Consider the following 19,960-nt stretch of genomic DNA (forward strand, 5'->3'; position numbering starts at 1 on the left):
ACGGAATTAGAATTCAGAATAAGAATTAGAGACAAAATTAGAGTTAGAGACAGAATTAGAGACAGAATTAGAGTTAGAGACAGAATTAGAGACAGAATTAGAGTTAGAGACAGAATTAGAATTAGAGACAGAATTAGAGTTAGAGACAGAATTAGAGACAGAATTAGTGTTAGAGACAGAATTAGAGTTCGAGACAGAATTACAGACAGAATTAGAATTAGAGACAACTTTATATATATAAAAAACATACTCATCACCATCACCACCATTACAACCACCACCACCACTACAACCACCACCACCACCATCACCACCACTACAACCACCACCACCACCATCACCACCACTATCACCACCACTACAACCACCACCACCACCACCATAAATAACCTAAACAATAATGGTGTGTAGACCTTGTAGAGTTTCTCCTCTGGGATCTGGTTGCGGATGGGTTGGTAGTCTCTCTTCAGGTCCAGCACCAGGCCAAGCAGGCCACACTCTGTCTTGTTACCGACCTGCATTGGCAGACCACCCTCCTTGGTGGCAGGCTGGGGAGATGGAGAGAGGGACAGATACAGAACCATGGGGTGAGAAGTCAAAGTGTGTGTTTTGAGATTGACGACATTGTGAGGCTCCTCACAGGAAGAAGTGGAGGACCATCCTACTCAAGTCAATTTCAGATTTTTTTGTAAATAATGAAACATTAAAAAAGTTATCCTTTTTAGATAGAAGTATACAGTGCCTTGCGAAAGTATTCGGCCCCCTTGAACTTTGCGACCTTTTGCCACATTTCAGGCTTCAAACAGAAAGATATAAAACTGTATTTTTTTGTGAAGAATCAACAACAAGTGGGACACAATCATGAAGTGGAACGACATTTATTGGATATTTCAAACTTTTTTAACAAATCAAAAACTGAAAAATTGGATGTGCAAAATTATTCAGCCCCCTTAAGTTAATACTTTGTAGCGCCACCTTTTGCTGCGATTACAGCTGTAAGTCGCTTGGGGTATGTCTCTATCAGTTTTACACATCGAGAGACTGACATTTTTTCCCATTCCTCCTTGCAAAACAGCTCGAGCTCAGTGAGGTTGGATGGAGAGCATTTGTGAACAGCAGTTTTCAGTTCTTTCCACAGATTCTCGATTGGATTCAGGTCTGGACTTTGACTTGGCCATTCTAACACCTGGATATGTTTATTTTTGAACCATTCCATTGTAGATTTTGCTTTATGTTTTGGATCATTGTCTTGTTGGAAGACAAATCTCCGTCCCAGTCTGAGGTCTTTTGCAGACTCCATCAGGTTTTCTTCCAGAATGGTCCTGTATTTGTCTCCATCCATCTTCCCATCAATTTTAACCATCTTCCCTGTCCCTGCTGAAGAAAAGCAGGCCCAAACCATGATGCTGCCACCACCATGTTTGACAGTGGGGATGGTGTGTTCAGGGTGATGAGAGTAAAATAATATAATGTGTTATGTTTTGGTCATTCAAGGGATATTTTTACTTGGAAAATAAAATGACTGTGTGGGACCTTTAAATGAGTTGTGGCCAGTAGTCTGTATGTAATATAAATATATTACTAAGACGCTATAATGTCAGTCGTTACAGTAGTAAGGAGTGTTTCACATTTACATTAACCACATCATCTGATTATTTGTCTCTGCTGAAATTAAACCATCAAGTGATAATGGTTTAATTTCATAATTAGAAGAACAAAACTTCTCTCTTTCATAATTTCCTTAAACAATTAAAAGCTAATTTACCAACATTTTGGAAAATTGATATTTATTGTTGTGTAAAGAAAACTCTTCAAATATAATTGAGTCACTGTTCAAAGATCTGACTACTGCCGCATCTTACAAGTGTATTGGTTTGGTGGCTAGTTGCTCTTGACCCCAACACTGCAGCATCCTACCATTTATTGTGGTTATATGCTTTAAATTTGGAGATTTGAAGTGGAGATTTGAAGTGGAGATTTGTAGTGGAGATTTGTAGTGGAGATTTGTAGTGGAGATTTGTAGAGGAGATTTGTAGTGGAGATTTGTAGAGGAGATTTGTAGTGGAGATTTGTAGAGGAGATTTGTAGAGGAGATTTGTAGAGGAGATTTGTAGTGGAGATTTGTAGTGGAGATTTGTAGTGGAGATTTGTAGAGGAGATTTGTAGAGGAGATTTGTAGTGGAGATTTGTAGAGGAGATTTGTAGAGGAGATTTGTAGTGGAGATTTGTAGTGGAGATTTGTAGTGGAGTGAAAAAGGTACCGGTAGGCTTAACCTTCATTTTGCAGGACAGAGGTTAGAGTTTTCAATGTGAAGGGCAAATACTCAAACAGTAGATAATGTCAGTTTGTATTGTGTTGGTCGAAACACAGGGCCACTTCAGCCACTCAGCGTGTGATGTTGGCATCTGGGTTTAACAACAGCGTGTTGTTTTACACGTGTGTGTTAGCTAGCCACGACAAGGACAAGAGACAGCAACACATACTGTCCTCTCCAATACTGTCACAGTGCCTCTTCGGATTTAGCTCTACTTCTGCAGAGCCTCACTGTGTGTGCGTGTGTGTGTGTGTGCGTGCGTGTGCGTGCGCGTGCGTGTGTGTGTGTGTGTGTGCGTGTGTGTGTGTGTGTGTGTGTGTGGAGGACTCAGAGAGGATACATCAAAACACTGTGATCGTAATGTGGTTGGTTCTATCGTCCCCAGCCGTCAGCAGCACTGTCTATCACTGAGAAGGTGCTGTCACCGATGACACAGTCCTCCGCATAGTGTTGAATCTATCAGCCTCCATGATCCTCTGTCTGTCTCAAAATAATAATTATTCATATTAGCTGCCTTGGCCGTCTAAAAATAATTTCAAAAGCTTGCTAATGCGTGAACAGTATAATTGTTGTTTTATGTCTGTATCTCTGTAATGTATCTGTATCTACAGTATGTTACTGTATATGTTATTGTATCTATGCAAAACAATAAGGACCACGATGGAAATAAGTCCCAGACTTTACTGTGCAATCCCATGTCATGTTTTAAATCTTGTGGACTGTGTATATACTGTATGGGGTATTTATATCTGTGGCGGTGTGGAGCTACGAGAGGCGCAGCGGGTCTAAGGCACTGCATCTCAATTACAAGAGGCGTTACCACAGTCCCCGGTTCGAATCCAGGGCTGTATCACGTCCGGCCGTGATTGGGAGTCCCGTAGGGCGGCGCACAATTGGCCCAGCGTTGTCCGGGTTTTGGCCGGGGGGGGGGGTTAGGCCGTCATTGTAAATAAGAATTTGTTCTTAACTGACTTGCCTAGTTAAAAAAGGTTCTAAGATGAAGGTTCTAGAATGAAGGTTCTAGAATGAGTGTTCTAGAATGAGTGTTCTAGAATGAGTGTTGGAATTTGGTAAAGTGTCTGTGCGTGGGTAGGCCACAATGACTGTGTGCCTCCTAATATGGACATCCAAGTCTGTTCCTGTACATGGTTATTTGAAAATGTTCAAACAGTCATGTAGGATCCTGTTGACAGTTAGAAGCACAGGCATGCAGCCAGCCTAAGGAGACAGTATTATATAAAGAGAAAAATGAACATTTCAATAAAGCTTGGGATCACCTCATTTTTAGATGTGTCTTTCTACTTGTCGTGGGGAGAAGAGTTACAGTCCATATCAGACCATTGGTGCTGGTTGACAACTTAATTGTATATATAGTACCAGTCAAAAGTTTTAGAACACCTACTCATTCAAGGGTTTGTTTTTATTTTTACTATTTTCTACATCGTAGAATAATAGTGAAGACATCAAAACTATGAAATAACACATATGGAATCATGTAGTAACCAAAAAAAGTGTTAAACAAATCAAAATATATTTTATATTTGAGATTCTTCAAAGTAGCCACCCTTTGCCTTGATGACAGATTTGCACACTACCCACCCTCTAAGACACCTACAGCACTCGATGTCACAGGAAGGCCATAAACATCATCAAGGACATCAACCACCCGAGCCACTGCCTGTTCACCCCGCTATCATCCAGAAGGCGAGGTCAGTACAGGTGCATCAAAGCTGGGACCGAGAGACTGAAAAACAGCTTCTATCTCAAGACCATCAGACTGTTAAACAGCCATCACTAGCACATTAGAGGCTGCTGCCTATAGGCATAGACTAGAAAATACTGGCCACTTTAAGGAATGGAACACAAGTCACTTTAATAATGTTTACATATCTGGCATTACTCATCTCATATGTATATACTGTATACTATCCTCATCTACTGTATCTTAGTCTATGTATTACTCATCTCATATGTATATACTGTATTCTATACTATTCTACTGTATCTTAGACTATACATTACTCATCTCATGTGTATATACTGTATTCTATACTATTCTACTGTATCTCAGTCCGTTCCGCTCTGACATCGCTCGTCCACATACACTGCCGTTCAATTGTTTGGAGTCATTTAGAAATGTCCTTGTTTTTGAAAGAAAAGCACATTTTTTGTCCATTAAAATAACATCAAATTGATCAGAAATACAGTGGAGACATTGTTCATGTTGTAAATGAATATTGTAGCTGGAAACGGCTGATTTCTTCATGGAATATCTACATAGGTGTACAGAGGACCATTATCAGCAACCATCACTCCTGTGTTCCAATGGCACGTTGTCGTAACAGAATCAGAATTAGTTAGGTAACATAGATAAACAAGATGTTTTATTTACTTTCATAATATGCTTATGTGAGATAGTTGTCATTAGGATGTCTTCTTTTGGACTATACTGTCGGCAGTTGCATTTTTCCTTTCTTCTCTAGGGAAAAGTCACTTGGGGCCCAGAGAGGGGAGAGGTCAGGCTTGTCTTTTACATTTCTGGTGATATGCAGAATATCAGGTTGGAACATTGTCTTCATATGTGAACAGATTTGAACATTGTCTTCATATGTGAACAGGTTTTTAACATTGTCTTCATATGTGAATGCATCTGTTAAACCATGTGAAGGGCTCCACCATGTCTGTGTGCTAGTCACTCCCTCCTTTTCCCATTGGGGGGGAGGAGTATGGCAGTGTCTGGAACCATTGCATTTCCCCTCTGATGTTGCATGAATCTTGACCTAGTATATGACCTAGAGGCTCACTCCCCTCCGTGAGCTTGTCCAGGAGGGGGGAGAAGAGGGGGTGTTAATTGATATATGCCATTGGATGAGGTAATGTTTTGATACTATGAAGTACCAAGAACGAGAAGTAGAACCTTGTCTTAGAGAGCAAATTGAATGATAATTTATAGCTAATGCTATCTGGCTATGGTATACTCCTCTCTCAAGTAAAAAGCCCTTTGTGAAGTTTCTGAGATCTGTGTTTCGTCATGTAAGTTGAGAGGGGTGTATCTTGGCTATAAAATTATTTTATAATATATTTTATGTTCTCTTATAGGCACTCTCAGAATTCATTTATCGACACTGAATTGATCTGAGAGTCAAAGGGCTATGGTGAAGCTCATATAATTAAAGGTGAAGTTTAAAATATAACTCTCCTCATTTAGTAATACAGGAAATTACCACGACAACATTGTGTTAGCTAATCCAAGTTTATCATTTTTAAAGGCTAACTGATCATTAGAAAACCCTTTTGCAATTATGTTAGCACAGCTGAAAACTGTAGTTCTGATTAAAGAAGCAATAAAACTGGCCTTCTTTAGACTAGTTGAGTATCTGGAGCATCAGCATTTGTGGGTTCGAATACATGCTCAAAATGGCCAGAAACAAAGCACTTTCTTCTGAATCTCGTCAGTCTAGTTCTAAGAAATGAAGGCTATTCCATGTGAATAATTACCAAGCAACTGAAGATCTCGTACAACAATGTTCACTACTCCCTTTACAGAACACAGCAACCTGGCTCTAACCAGAATAGAAAGAGGAGTGGGAGGCCCCGGTGCACAACTGAGCAAGAGGACAAGTACATTAGAGTGTCTAGTTTGAGAAACAGATGCCTCACAAGTCCTCAACTGGCAGCTTCATTTAGATAGTACCAGTCTCAACATCAACAGGGAAGAGGTGACTCTGGGATGCTGGCCATCTAGGCAGAGTTCCTCCCCATCTTAATCTTTTCTTTTTATTGGCCAGTCTGAGATATGGCTTTTTCTTTGCAACTCTGCTTAAAAGGAATTTTACCATTCAAATTACTATATCATTTTACCATTCAAATTACTATAGAATTTTACCACTCATATTAAAATAGAATTACTATAGACTAAGTGGTAATGGCCAGACAACAACACAATTAGGCTGGGATTTAGACCACGTGGTAATGGCCAGACAACAACACAATTAGGCTGGGATTTAGACCACGTGGTAATGGCCAGACAACAACACAATTAGGCTGGGATTTAGACCTTGTGGTAATGGCCAGACAACAACACAATTAGGCTGGGATTTAGACCACGTGGTAATGGCCAGACAACAACACAATTAGGCTGGGATTTAGACCACGTGGTAATGGCCAGACAACAACACAATTAGCCTGGGATTTAGACAATGTGGTAATGGCCAGACAGCAACACAATTAGCCTGGGATCTAGAACACGTGGTAATGGCCAGGCAACAACACAATTAGCCTGGGATCTAGACCACGTGGTAATGGCCAGACAACAACACAATTAGGCTGGGATTTAGACCACGTGGTAATGGCCAGACAACAACACAATTAGGCTGGGATTTAGACCACGTGGTAATGGCCAGACAACAACACAATTAGCCTGGGATCTAGAACACATGGTAAAGGCCAGACAACAACACAATTAGCCTGGGATCTAGACAACATTGTAATGGCCAGACAAGAACACAATTAGCCTGGGATCTAGACCACGTGGTAATGGCCAGGCAACAACACAATTAGCCTGGGATCTAGACCACGTGGTAATGGCCAGGCAACAACACAATTAGCCTGGGATCTAGACCACGTGGTAATGGCCAGGCAACAACACAATTAGCCTGGGATCTAGACCACGTTGTAATGGCCAGACAACAACACAATTAGCCTGGGATCTAGACCACGTTGTAATGGCCAGGCAACAACACAATTAGCCTGGGATCTAGACCACGTGGTAATGGCCAGGCAACAACACAATTAGCCTGGGATCTAGACCACGTGGTAATGGCCAGGTAACAACACAATTAGCCTGGGATCTAGACCACGTGGTAATGGCCAGGCAACAACACAATTAGCCTGGGATCTAGACCACGTTGTAATGGCCAGGCAACAACACAATTAGCCTGGGATCTAGACCACGTTGTAATGGCCAGGCAACAACACAATTAGCCTGGGATCTAGACCACGTTGTAATGGCCAGACAAGAACACAATTAGCCTGGGATCTAGACAACGTGGTAATGGCCAGGCAACAACACAATTAGCCTGGGATCTAGACCACGTTGTAATGGCCAGACAACAACACAATTAGCCTGGGATCTAGACCACGTTGTAATGGCCAGACAAGAACACAATTAGCCTGGGATCTAGACAACGTGGTAATGGCCAGACAAGAACACAATTAGCCTGGGATCTTGACCACGTGGTAATGGTCATGATATCAATGATGTATCCATCTTCAGAGGATCTGTTAGTCTGCCCTCTCTCAGTCTGATTCCCCAATGCTCTACCTTTGACACAGTCCTGTCTGGTATGAATGTTCTGTCGTCACACCGCTGACACAGTCCTGTCTGGTATGAATGTTCTGTCGTCACACCGCTGACACAGTCCTGTCTATCCACATAGTCATCAATGATTCAGCCTGGCCTAGGAGACTAGATTATTACAGCGTTTGAGTTGGCTGCTCCAGCCACTCCGTCCTGTCTAGCCATTGACCCCTGAGGTCAGAGCAGGTTACAGAGCAGATGGGAAACAGGAGACAACCTGAGGCCAGGCTCAGAGTTCAGAATACAAATTAACACAATAAGAGTCAGGATATCAATCATCACCTCTGACCCCCTAACAGTAAACCTCAGGTTCTATTTCAGAAGATAATCATTACCTCTGACCCCCTAACAGTAAACCTCAGGTTCTATTTCAGAAGATAATCATCACCTCTGACCCCTAACAGTAAACCTCAGGTTCTATTTCAGAAGATAATCATCCCCTCTGACCCCCTAACAGTAAACCTCAGGTTCTATTTCAGAAGATAATCATCACCTCTGACCCCCTACACCTCACTGCAGCTAGCTGCATCCCAGAGGCGTCAGAACCTCACAGCTAGAACAATGTACATTTTGAGGACAAACTCAACCTCTACAAAGTAGGCACGGGGGTATGCATTTAGGACATCCTCAGCTTAACTCAGTCTCAGAACCCCACTCTGCAGGCCCTTTGAGGCCTCATCCTGTTCTGACTGGCTCAATGAGCTGAGAGAGGAGGATCTCAGTTTACATAATGGCTCTGGTCTCTCTAGACTGCCAAAGAAGGCTTTGATAACGACACAGAGAGAAGCCTGTAATATTTCAGATTCCTCTTAAACTTGCGTCAGTCAGCAGGGATCTAACTATTGTTCTGTACGCACACCAAATGACTCATTCTCCTACAAGCCTTTGGTTCCCACAGTCTGCCCAGCAACTAACATAACTACATCCCCCAGAGGTCTCTATGTTTCTGTTCTGTTGGAAATCCATCCCCCAGTATCCTATGCTTCTCTCAGTACCAGGAGGACTCTTATTCTGTTCCTTCATCCAACTCCATCCCCCAGAAACCCTTGCTTCCCACAGCTGCCCAGAAACCAAGATGACTACATACCTCTGAGGCCTCTGTTGTTCTGTTCTGTTAGAACTCCATCCCCCAGAAGCCTCTGCTTTCCCCAGCCTGCATAGCACCAGTAGGACTGTCTTGATAACAGGATATTATGTAATCGCTGGTGTGGACTGAGTCATCACATTATAGAGACTCTCTGACTCTCTCTTTCTTTTTTTCTGTCTGTCTGTCTGTCTGTCTGTCTGTCTGTCTGTCTGTCTGTCTGTGTGTCTGTCTGTCTGTCTGTCTGTCTGTCTGTCTGTCTGTCTGTCTGTCTCCCTCCCTCTCTCTCTCTCTGCATCTATCTCTCTGTCTTCTAAACCACCTTGAAAAATGATGTCTGAAAGTTTTTGTGCGGTTTGGGTGATTGATATGTAGAGTAAGTTTATAATTAATTTCCTCGTCCCAAATCCCTCCCACTAACTGAGGAAATATACTTCTTCCTTTTCTCAACGCAGGAAGTTGTCCTACTTTTACATTTCCTGTATACTGTTGTGTCAGAATGAGGTGTACACTACTTTAGACCAGGCCCATAGAGAATAGGTTGCCATTTGGGATGTAGAATACTGTTTATGAAGAAAAGGCAGCAGGCATAAAAATAGGAAACAGATTTTAAACTATGAACTATGAAATAGACAGTTTTTTTAGTCTATAGATTCAGACACGTACATCCTCTATCCTGTCTATTATTATCTATAGTATTCTGAGTTAATGTGGGTTCGTTCTCTCTGTGAACAGGTTCTATTAACTCTACCAGGTTACCAGTGGGATATACTACAGTACAAAGTAGGATCAATGAGTTAGCCAGCTAACTTGCCCAAATATTCATTAAATATATATATATTTTTTTTAGGAAGATAAGCTGAAAATTGACATGGTCTAATTGAATCAAGAACCAAAAACGTATATCCAAGTTTAGTTTTTTTTTTAACAAATCAGAGAATCAATAGTTATTTCTGGCTAACTCATTGATCCTGCTTTGTAGTATATCTCTCAGGCTGAGAACCGGCTCTCCAGACCAGACTACTGTTGGGCGACAGGCTGGTTTGATGGACGATGCCAAATCTTTAATTAAGGAGATGAACATTATAAATCTGGTTCACTAATTAAACCAACTCACATTTTACTACTTCCTCATCTGAGTCCATTCCTCCACAGACTAGTGGCTAGAGCTCAACTTGTGTTTCTCTAGATAAACAACACCAACAGCAACAACAAAAACAACAGCAACATCAGCAACAACAACAACAGCAACAACATAAACAGCAACAACAAAAACAACAGCAGCAGCAGCAACAACAACAACAACAACAAAAGCAACAGCAACAACAACAACAGCAACAACAACAGCAACAACAACAAAAACAGCAACAACAAAAACAACAGCAGCAGCAACAACAACAGCAACAACATCAACAACAACAACAGCATCAACATCAACATCAACAACAGCAACAACAGAAGCAACAACAGCAACAGCAACAACAACAGCAACAACAACAACATCAACAACAACAACAGCATCAACATTAACATCAACAACAGCAACAACAGAAACAACAACAGCAACAACAACAGCAACAGCAACAACAACAACAGCATCAACAGCAACAACAACAACATCAACAACAACAACAGCATCAACAGCAACATAAACAACAGCAACAACAGTAACAACAATAGCAGCAGCAACAACAACAACAACAACAGTAACAGTAACAGCAACAACAACATTTACTGGTAATTCTCGTAACCCAGAACTAAATGTTGAATGCGCAGACCATAATTAATAGGCTGTATTTGGTTATTATGACATGTCTGAAAAAGCTGTGTACTCCCATTCAGGAATGTAGGTCATTACTTCCATTCATTATGTTAGTTTCTAAAGCATGTCAATGATTATATTTGAAAATAGGACTCTGCACCTTTAGGACAAACCTTCCAGAAGACAAATAGACACGGCTACAGTAAGCACCTTTAGGACAAACCTTCCAGAAGACAAATAGACACGGCTACAGTAAGCACCTTTAGGACAAACCTTCCAGAAGACATATAGACACGGCTACAGTAAGCTAGCCAAGACAAATGCTAGCTGTCCTTTTGGGGCTTTCATTGTGCAGACTGTCAACAGCAGCCAGCAAATTGCTAGTTTGTTCACTATTGAAGGTTTGTAAATTACTTTCCCTGAAATAAATATGCTCAGCGAGTAGATGGCTCTTAATTTCACTCTGGACAGCTCCCATGTGGTGTCTGAAGGTATTAACTCATGTACTCTGCTTGAGAAGTTGAGACTCGCAGGAGTGGTGGTGCTTGAATGAACGACCAGTCGTTGCTCAAATACGCATGTAGCCTTCAGTGGTTTTTAATGATAGACTGTGGTTTTCAATGGTAGACTGTGGTTTTTGATGGTAGACTGTGGTTTTCGATGGTAGACTGTGGTTTTCGATGGTAGACTGTGGTTTTTGATGGTAGACTGTGGTTTTTGATGGTAGACTGTGGTTTTCGATGGTAGACTGTGGTTTTTGATGGTAGACTGTGGTTTTTGATGGTAGACTGTGGTTTTTGATGGTAGACTGTGGTTTTCGATGGTAGACTGTGGTTTTTGATGGTAGACTGTGGTTTTTGATGGTAGACTGTGGTTTTCGATGGTAGACTGTGGTTTTCAATGGTAGACTGTGGTTTCTGATGGTAGACTGTGGTTTTTCAATGGTAGACTGTGGTTTCTGATGGTAGACTGTGACAAGAGCAGGTAGATGTTGAACTGGAATGCAAAAAAATGCGCAGAACAATGACTGACGAGATCCACTGGCCCGACATGTTTACTGGCCCCAGACAGCAGACTGTGAAACTAGCAGTGTTTCCCTGTCATGGCTGGCTTTGTGATTGACAGGCGCCTGTCCTATAAATAGATCACTAGAAGACGCATATCGTTCATTCTAGTGGGAGAAGGCTCGACAGACTTTTATCTGAAAGGGAATTGAAAAGTAGTCCAGTTAATTTAAAGCGGCAATATGTAACTTTTTGGGGTGACCGAACTGAATTCACGTAGAAATGTGTCTTATAGATCTGTCAGTCTCATTGAAAGCAAGTCTAAAATGCTGTAGATATGTTCTGTATGCGCTACTTCTATGCTTCCCGTTCTCATGTTTAGTTTTTGTCCACCAGCTTCAAACAGAAGAAAATACAATATCATTTGTTATGGAAAATATATTTCCAAACAGTTTAGATGGTACAATGATTCTCAACACTTGTTTTGACACATACTGTAAACTGAAATTAGGCAAACTATTAAGAATTGTAGCAACCAGGAAATGGTGGAGCGATTTCTGCATACACCATCTTTAAATGTAAAAAAGCAGTTGGCTGAAAATGAGTCTGTAATCGACTGTATAACCAACAGACGGCACTAGTGGAAAACATTGATCTTACCAGTAACTTGGTATAGGAGCAGGCTGTATTAAGTAGTACTAGTTTCATAGTATCTTACCAGTATCTTGGTGGTAATACTGCAGTGTGTGTGTTGTATCTTACCAGTAACTTGGAGCAGTACATAGTATCATACCAGTATCTTGGTGGTAATACTGCAGTGTGTGTGTTGTATCTTACCAGTATCTTGGTGGTGTAGGCGCTGTTGAGGGAGATGGCATTGACCAGTATGTCCAGAGACTTGGCAGTCAGCGCTCCGGGGTCTGGTATCTCCTTATAGTGGACGTCTCCGACGTAGCACGCTACGGCCGTCATGCGGTTGGTGGTCAGAGTGCCAGTCTTGTCGGAGCAGATGGCCGTGGCGTTCCCCATCGTCTCACACGCATCAAGGTGGCGAACCAGGTTATTATCTTTCATCATTTTCTGTTGAGGAAATATCCACTGAGCTTCACAACAACCTCAACAGAAAAGATACTAACTAGAACCCAGAAAACATTCTAAAATGATGTGTTGAACTATGTAGCATATTTGGATACATAGCTACAGATTCTTGGATTACTAAATAAAATGCCCAGAAGGTTTCCAGAACATGTGTTAGGTCTAATTAATATATAATTAATTATGAATATATTAATAAATACCGTCCAGTTTGTGATGATGATTATAGAGTGTTTGTATACAACATTTGCCTGATGTTTCAAGGACGTTCCTAGAACACATTTAATAAGTGTGATTTAATCATTATTTTAAAGGTTCCCAGAATGTGGGAACAGTCTGGTGGGAACATTGTAGGGACATCACAAAAGTTATTCTCCCAAAATACCCCAAAACGTTCCAGTTGTAGGTATGATTCTACAATGTTTCTTTTAGGGCGCAAAAACATGAATCTGATGTTACAAAGAACGCTCTCAGAACACATTTAGTCTGTTCTTTAAAGGTTCCCAGAATGTTGAATTAAGTTGTGGGAACGTTGTGTGGGTATGACAAAAGATATGTTCTCAAAACACCCAAAAAATGTTAATTTGTGCAGATTAAAACAATGTTTCTATTAGGTTGCAACAAGAATGTTCCCAGAACAAAGGTTTTCATGTTCTTCCAAAGTTCCTAAAACGTTTTTTGTTAGTTTGCGGGAACATTGTGGGCATAAGAGATATGTTCCCAAAACACTAAAACGGTCAAGTTTTGCTGACATTCACATCATGTTTGTATCAAGGTGCACAAAAACATACATTTGATGTTGCAAGAGTTTTGGCCGAACAACGTTTCTGAGGTCTTTAAAGGTTCCCAGAACAATTAATTAGGTTGTGGGGGAAAAGTGTGGGTACATGACCAGAGATAGGTTTCCAAATCACAAAATATGCTCAGTTGTGAGGGAATTCCTACACTGTTTAAGTTAGGTAGCACAGCGCATTCCCTTAATGTTGTAAGAATGAAATGTCTGTTTTAATTAATGTTCATAGCATATTTGTTTTAGGTTTAATATAATATTCCTTTGATGTTTACAACAATATACATTTTACCTTGTCCTTGAGGTTTCTCAGAACATTTCAAGAACATTTAAAAAATATATATATATTTAAGTTATAACTAATATTATTTAAAAACAGATTGGAATTCATCCCCATGATGTTTCCCTCCAGATTCAACGGCAGTACACATTTGAATACTGATATTGTAGGTGACATAAAAAAAATAAAAATAAATATTCTATAACCATGTTTCTTTAAATACATTTAAAATTGAGGCTCAGATAAAAATGTCTCTACTAAAAAGAGAGGACGTCCAGATGTAATAAATCCAATCAGAATTTAGACTAACTTAAATTTTTTTTTTTTTAAACGGTGTGTAAAAAAAGGGTTTGTCTTTATTTTCACTATTTTCTTCATTGTAGAATAATAGTGAAGGCATCAAACACTATGAAATAATACATACTGTATGGAATCAAGTAGTAACCCAAAAAAGTCTTAAACAAATCAAAATATATTATATATTCTTCACATAGCCACTCTTTGCCTTGATGACAGCTTTGCACACACTTGGCATTCTCTCAACCAGCTTCATGACATAGTTACCTGGAATGCATTTCAATTAACATACCTACGTGCCTTGCGAAAGTATTCGGCCCCCTTGAACTTTGCGACCTTTTGCCTCATTTCAGGCTTCAAACATAAAGATATAAAACTGTATTTTTTTGTGAAGAATCAACAACAAGTGGGACACAATCATGAAGTGGAACGACATTTATTGGATATTTCAAACTTTTTTAACAAATCAAAAACTGAAAAATTGGGCGTGCAAAATTATTCAGCCCCCTTAAGTTAATACTTTGTAGCGCCACCTTTTGCTGCGATTACAGCTGTAAGTCGCTTGGGGTATGTCTCTATCAGTTTTGCACATCGAGAGACTGAAATTTTTTCCCATTCCTCCTTGCAAAACAGCTCAAGCTCAGTGAGGTTGGATGGAGAGCATTTGTGAACAGCAGTTTTCAGTTCTTTCCACAGATTCTCGATTGGATTCAGGTCTGGACTTTGACTTGGCCATTCTAACACCTGGATATGTTTATTTTTGAACCATTACATTGTAGATTTTGCTTTATGTTTTGGATCATTGTCTTGTTGGAAGACAAATCTCCGTCCCAGTCTCAGGTCTTTTGCAGACTCCATCAGGTTTTCTTCCAGAATGGTCCTGTATTTGGCTCCATCCATCTTCCCATCAATTTTAACCATCTTCCCTGTCCCTGCTGAAGAAAAGCAGGCCCAAACCATGATGCTGCCACCACCATGTTTGACAGTGGGGATGGTGTGTTCAGCTGTGTTGCTTTTACGCCAAACATAACGTTTTGCATTGTTGCCAAAAAGTTCAATTTTGGTTTCATCTGACCAGAGCACCTTCTTCCACATGTTTGGTGTGTCTCCCAGGTGGCTTGTGGCAAACTTTAAACAACACTTTTTATGGATATCTTTAAGAAATGGCTTTCTTCTTGCCACTCTTCCATAAAGGCCAGATTTGTGCAATATACGACTGATTGTTGTCCTATGGACAGAGTCTCCCACCTCAGCTGTAGATCTCTGCAGTTCATCCAGAGTGATCATAGGCCTCTTGGCTGCATCTCTGATCAGTCTTCTCCTTGTATGAGCTGAAAGTTTAGAGGGACGGCCAGGTCTTGGTAGATTTGCAGTGGTCTGATACTCCTTCCATTTCAATATTATCGCTTGCACAGTGCTCCTTGGGATGTTTAAAGCTTGGGAAATCTTTTTGTATCCAAATCCGGCTTTAAACTTCTTCACAACAGTATCTCGGACCTGCCTGGTGTTCTTCATGATGCTCTCTGCGCTTTTAACGGACCTCTGAGACTATCACAGTGCAGGTGCATTTATACGGAGACTTGATTACACACAGGTGGATTGTATTTATCATCATTAGTCATTTAGGTCAACATTGGATCATTCAGAGATCCTCACTGAACTTCTGGAGAGAGTTTGCTGCACTGAAAGTAAAGGGGCTGAATGATTTTGCACGCCCAATTTTTCAGTTTTTGATTTGTTAAAAAAGTTTGAAATATCCAATAAATGTCGTTCCACTTCATGATTGTGTCCCACTTGTTGTTGATTCTTCACAAAAAAATACAGTTTTATATCTTTATGTTTGAAGCCTGAAATGTGGCAAAAGGTCGCAAAGTTCAAGGGGGCCGAATACTTTCGCAAGGTACTGTATCTGCGTTCTTAAAAGTTCATTTGTGGAATTTCTTTCCTTCTTAATGCGTTTCAGCCAATCAGTTGTGATGTGACAAGGTACAGTAGGGGGGGAATACAGAAGATAGCCCTATTTGGTAAAAAACCCAGTACATATTATGACAAGAACAGCTCAAATAAGCAAAGAGAAATGACAGTCCATCATTACTTTAAGACATGAAGGTCAGTCAATACGGAAAATTTCAATAACTTTGAAAGTTTCTTCAAGTGCAGTCGCAAAAACCATCAAGCGCTACGATGAAACTGGCTCTCATGAGGACTGCCACAGGAAAGGAAGACCCAGAGTTGCCTCTGATGCAGAGGATACATTCATTAGAGTTACCAGCTTTACAAATTGCAGCCCAAATAAATGCAAGAAACCACTACTAAAGGACACCAATAAGAAGAAGAGATTTGGTTGGGCCAAGAAACATGAGCAATGGACATCAGACCGGAGAAAATCTGTCCTTTGGTCTGGAGTCCAAATTTGCGATTTTTGGTTCCAACCACCGTGTCTTTGTGAGACGCAGTGTTGGTGAACGGATGATCTCCACATGTGTTTTTCCCACCGTGAAGCATGGAGGAGGAGGTGTGATGGTGTGGGGGTGCTTTACTGATGACACTGTCTGTGATTTATTTAGAATTCAAGGCACAATTAACCAGCATGGCTACTAAAGCATTCTGCAGCGATATGCCATCCCATCTGGTTTGGGCTTAGTGGGACAATCAGTTGTTGTTCAACAGGACAATGACCCAACACACCTCAAGGCTGTATAAGGTCTATTTTACCAAGAAGGAGAGTGATGGAGTGCTGCATCAGATGACCTGGCCTCCACAATCCCCTGACATCAACCCAATTGAGATGGTTTGGCATGAGTTGGAACACAGAGTGAAGAAAAAGCAGCCAACAAATGCTCAGCGTATGTGGGATCTCCTTCAAGACTGTTGGAAAAGCATTCCAGGTGAAGCTGGTTGAGAAAATGCCAAGATTGTGCAAAGCCCTCATCAATGCAAAGAGTGGCTATATCATTCTCATGATTCTAATCCTTTGACACTTCTAATTGGTCAGAGATAAAATATAAAACAAAAGGCAGAAAATGTGTCACCTTGACAGAGTAGGCCAGGGAGATGGTGACGGCCAGGGGCAGCCCCTCAGGTACAGCCACCACCAGCACGGTGACACCGATAATGAAGAACTTGACAAAGTACTGGACGTAGATGGGGGTGCACTCCGTCAGCCAAGGCCTCTTCTGCAGGACAAAGTTGTCCACAGCAAAGTACAGCACCAGGATGATCACTGTGATGGCTGACATCACCAGACCTGGATGGACAAGGAGAAAGTTAATCTACTCCATTCTACTCTACTCTTCTTAGTTATATTCTATTATGTTCTACTCTACTTTATTATATTCTACTGTACTGTACTCTGCTCTACTGTACTCCATTCTACTGTACTCTAAACTACAGTACTGTATTTTTACAGTACTCTACTCTACTTTATTATATTCTGTTCTACTCCATTCTACTCTACCCTTAGTTATATTCTATTCTGTTCTACTCTACTATATTATATTTTTCTGTACTGTACTCTGCTCTACTGTACTCCATTCTACTGTACTCTAAACTACAGTACTGTATTTTTACAGTACTCTACTCTACTTTATTATATTCTGTTCTACTCCATTCTACTCTACCCTTAGTTATATTCTATTATGTTCTACTCTACTATATTATATTCTACTGTACTGTACTCTGCTCCATTCTACTCTAAACTACAGTACTCTATTCTACAGTACTCTACTCTACTTTATTCTATTCTACTGTATTCTACTCTATTGTATTCTGATTCTGATTGTATTTTGATTAGGTTAATTAGGATCCCCATTAGCCGACGACAATGGCGGCAGCTAGTTTTACTGGGGTCTGACACATAACCAAAATACATTAGAGACTAAATACTTTACAATTTACATTCGTTTACAAACAGTAACATGTAGTGTGTGTGTGTGTGTGCATCTATCAGTTACACATGTCAGTACATTCACACAACCAGTAGGTCACATGGGGGAGAGGCGCTGTGCCGTGAGGTGTTTTTTTAATTTTTATTTTTAAACCAGGTCTGAAATCTGTTCACTTGCACTTTACGAGATGGAAGGGAGGTCCAGGCCCTATACGAGATGGAAGGGAGGTCCGGGCACTATACGAGATGGAAGGGAGGTCCAGGCACTATACGAGATGGAAGGGAGGTCCGGGCACTATACGAGATGGAAGGGAGGTCCGGGCCCTATACGAGATGGAAGGGAGGTCCGGGCCCTATACGAGATGGAAGGGAGGTCCGGGCCCTATACGAGATGGAAGGGAGGTCCAGGCACTATACGAGATGGAAGGGAGGTCCGGGCCCTATACGAGATGGAAGGGAGGTCCAGGCACTATACGAGATGGAAGGGAGGTCCAGGCACTATACGAGATGGAAGGGAGGTCCAGGCACTATACGAGATGGAAGGGAGGTCCGGGCCCTATACGAGATGGAAGGGAGGTCCAGGCACTATACGAGATGGAAGGGAGGTCCGGGCCCTATACGAGATGGAAGGGAGGTCCAGGCACTATTCGAGATGGAAGGGAGGTCCGGGCCCTATACGAGATGGAAGGGAGGTCCAGGCACTATTCGAGATGGAAGGGAGGTCCAGGCACTATACGAGATGGAAGGGAGGTCCAGGCACTATACGAGATGGAAGGGAGGTCCAGGCACTATACGAGATGGACGGGAGGTCCGGGCCCTATACGAGATGGAAGGGAGGTCCAGGCACTATTCGAGATGGAAGGGAGGTCCGGGCCCTATACGAGATGGAAGGGAGGTCCAGGAACTATTCGAGATGGAAGGGAGGTCCAGGCCCTATACGAGATGGAAGGGAGGTCCAGGCACTATACGAGATGGAAGGGAGGTCCAGGCACTATACGAGATGGAAGGGAGGTCCAGGCACTATTTGAGATGGAAGGGAGGTCCAGGCCCTATATGAGATGGAAGGGAGGTCCAGGCCCTATATGAGATGGAAGGGAGGTCCAGGCCCTATATGAGATGGAAGGGAGGTCCAGGCACTATATGAGATGGAAGGTAGGTCCAGGCACTATATAAAATGGATGGGAGGTCCAGGCCCTATTCGAGATGGAAGAGAGGTCCAGGCCCTATATGAGATGGAAGGGAGGTCCAGAACCTATATGAGATGGAAGGGAGGTCCAGGCCCTATATGAGATGGAAGGGAGGTCCAGGCCCTATATGAGATGGAAGGGAGGTCCAGGCACTCATGGCTCTGTATAATACTGTTTCCTTGAATTTCTTCTGGAACAGGGGCTGTGAAAAGACCCCTGGTGGCATGTCTGGTGGGATAAGTGTGTGTGTCAGCGCTGTGTGTAAGTTGACTACTCTACTGTGCTCTACTCTACTCTACTGTGCTCTACTGTACTCTACTCTTCTCTACTGAGCTCTACTGTGCTCTACTCTACTGTGTTCTACTCTACTGTGCTCTACTGTACTCTACTCTACTGTGCTCTACTCCACTGTACTCTACTCCACTGTGCTCTACTCTACTGTGCTCTACTGTGCTCTACTCTACACTACTCTACTGTGCTCTACTCTACTGTTTTCTACTCCACTGTGCTCTACTCTACTGTGCTCTACTCCACTGTGCTCTACTCCACAGTGCTCTACTCTACTCCACTGTGCTCTACTCTACTCCACTGTGCTCTACTCTACTCTACTGTGCTCTACTCTACCGAGCTCTACTCTACTCTGCTCTCCGTTACTCTACTCTACTGTGCTCTATTTTACTCTCCTCCGTTCTACTCTACTGTGCTCTACTCTACTTTGATGTGCTCTACTCTACTGTACTGTACTGTACTGTACACTACTCTACTGTGCTCTACTCTACTGGGCTTTAATCTACTGTACTTACACTACTCTACTCTACAGTGCTCTACTCTGCAGTGCTCTGCTCTACTCTACTGTGCTCTGCTCTACTCTACTGTACTTTATCCTACTCTACCGTACGAT

General features: G+C 41.7%; 1 protein-coding gene across 2 annotated transcripts in view; it reads right to left on the reverse strand.

Moving 5' to 3' along the window:
• LOC139371465 (plasma membrane calcium-transporting ATPase 2-like) overlaps nt 1-19,960 on the reverse strand; it is a 186,607-nt gene that overhangs the window by 53,441 nt on the left and 113,206 nt on the right. For both annotated transcript variants that reach the window (XM_071111899.1, XM_071111901.1), the window contains 3 exons: nt 17,019-17,233; nt 12,362-12,604; nt 414-548 (listed from right to left, as the gene is read on the reverse strand). In XM_071111899.1, the coding sequence (XP_070968000.1) occupies nt 414-548; nt 12,362-12,604; nt 17,019-17,233 (593 nt within the window). The remainder of the gene's footprint in view (nt 1-413; nt 549-12,361; nt 12,605-17,018; nt 17,234-19,960) is intronic.

This window comes from Oncorhynchus clarkii, chromosome 17 (genome assembly GCF_045791955.1).
Source record: "Oncorhynchus clarkii lewisi isolate Uvic-CL-2024 chromosome 17, UVic_Ocla_1.0, whole genome shotgun sequence".
Taxonomy (NCBI): Eukaryota; Metazoa; Chordata; class Actinopteri; order Salmoniformes; family Salmonidae; genus Oncorhynchus; species Oncorhynchus clarkii.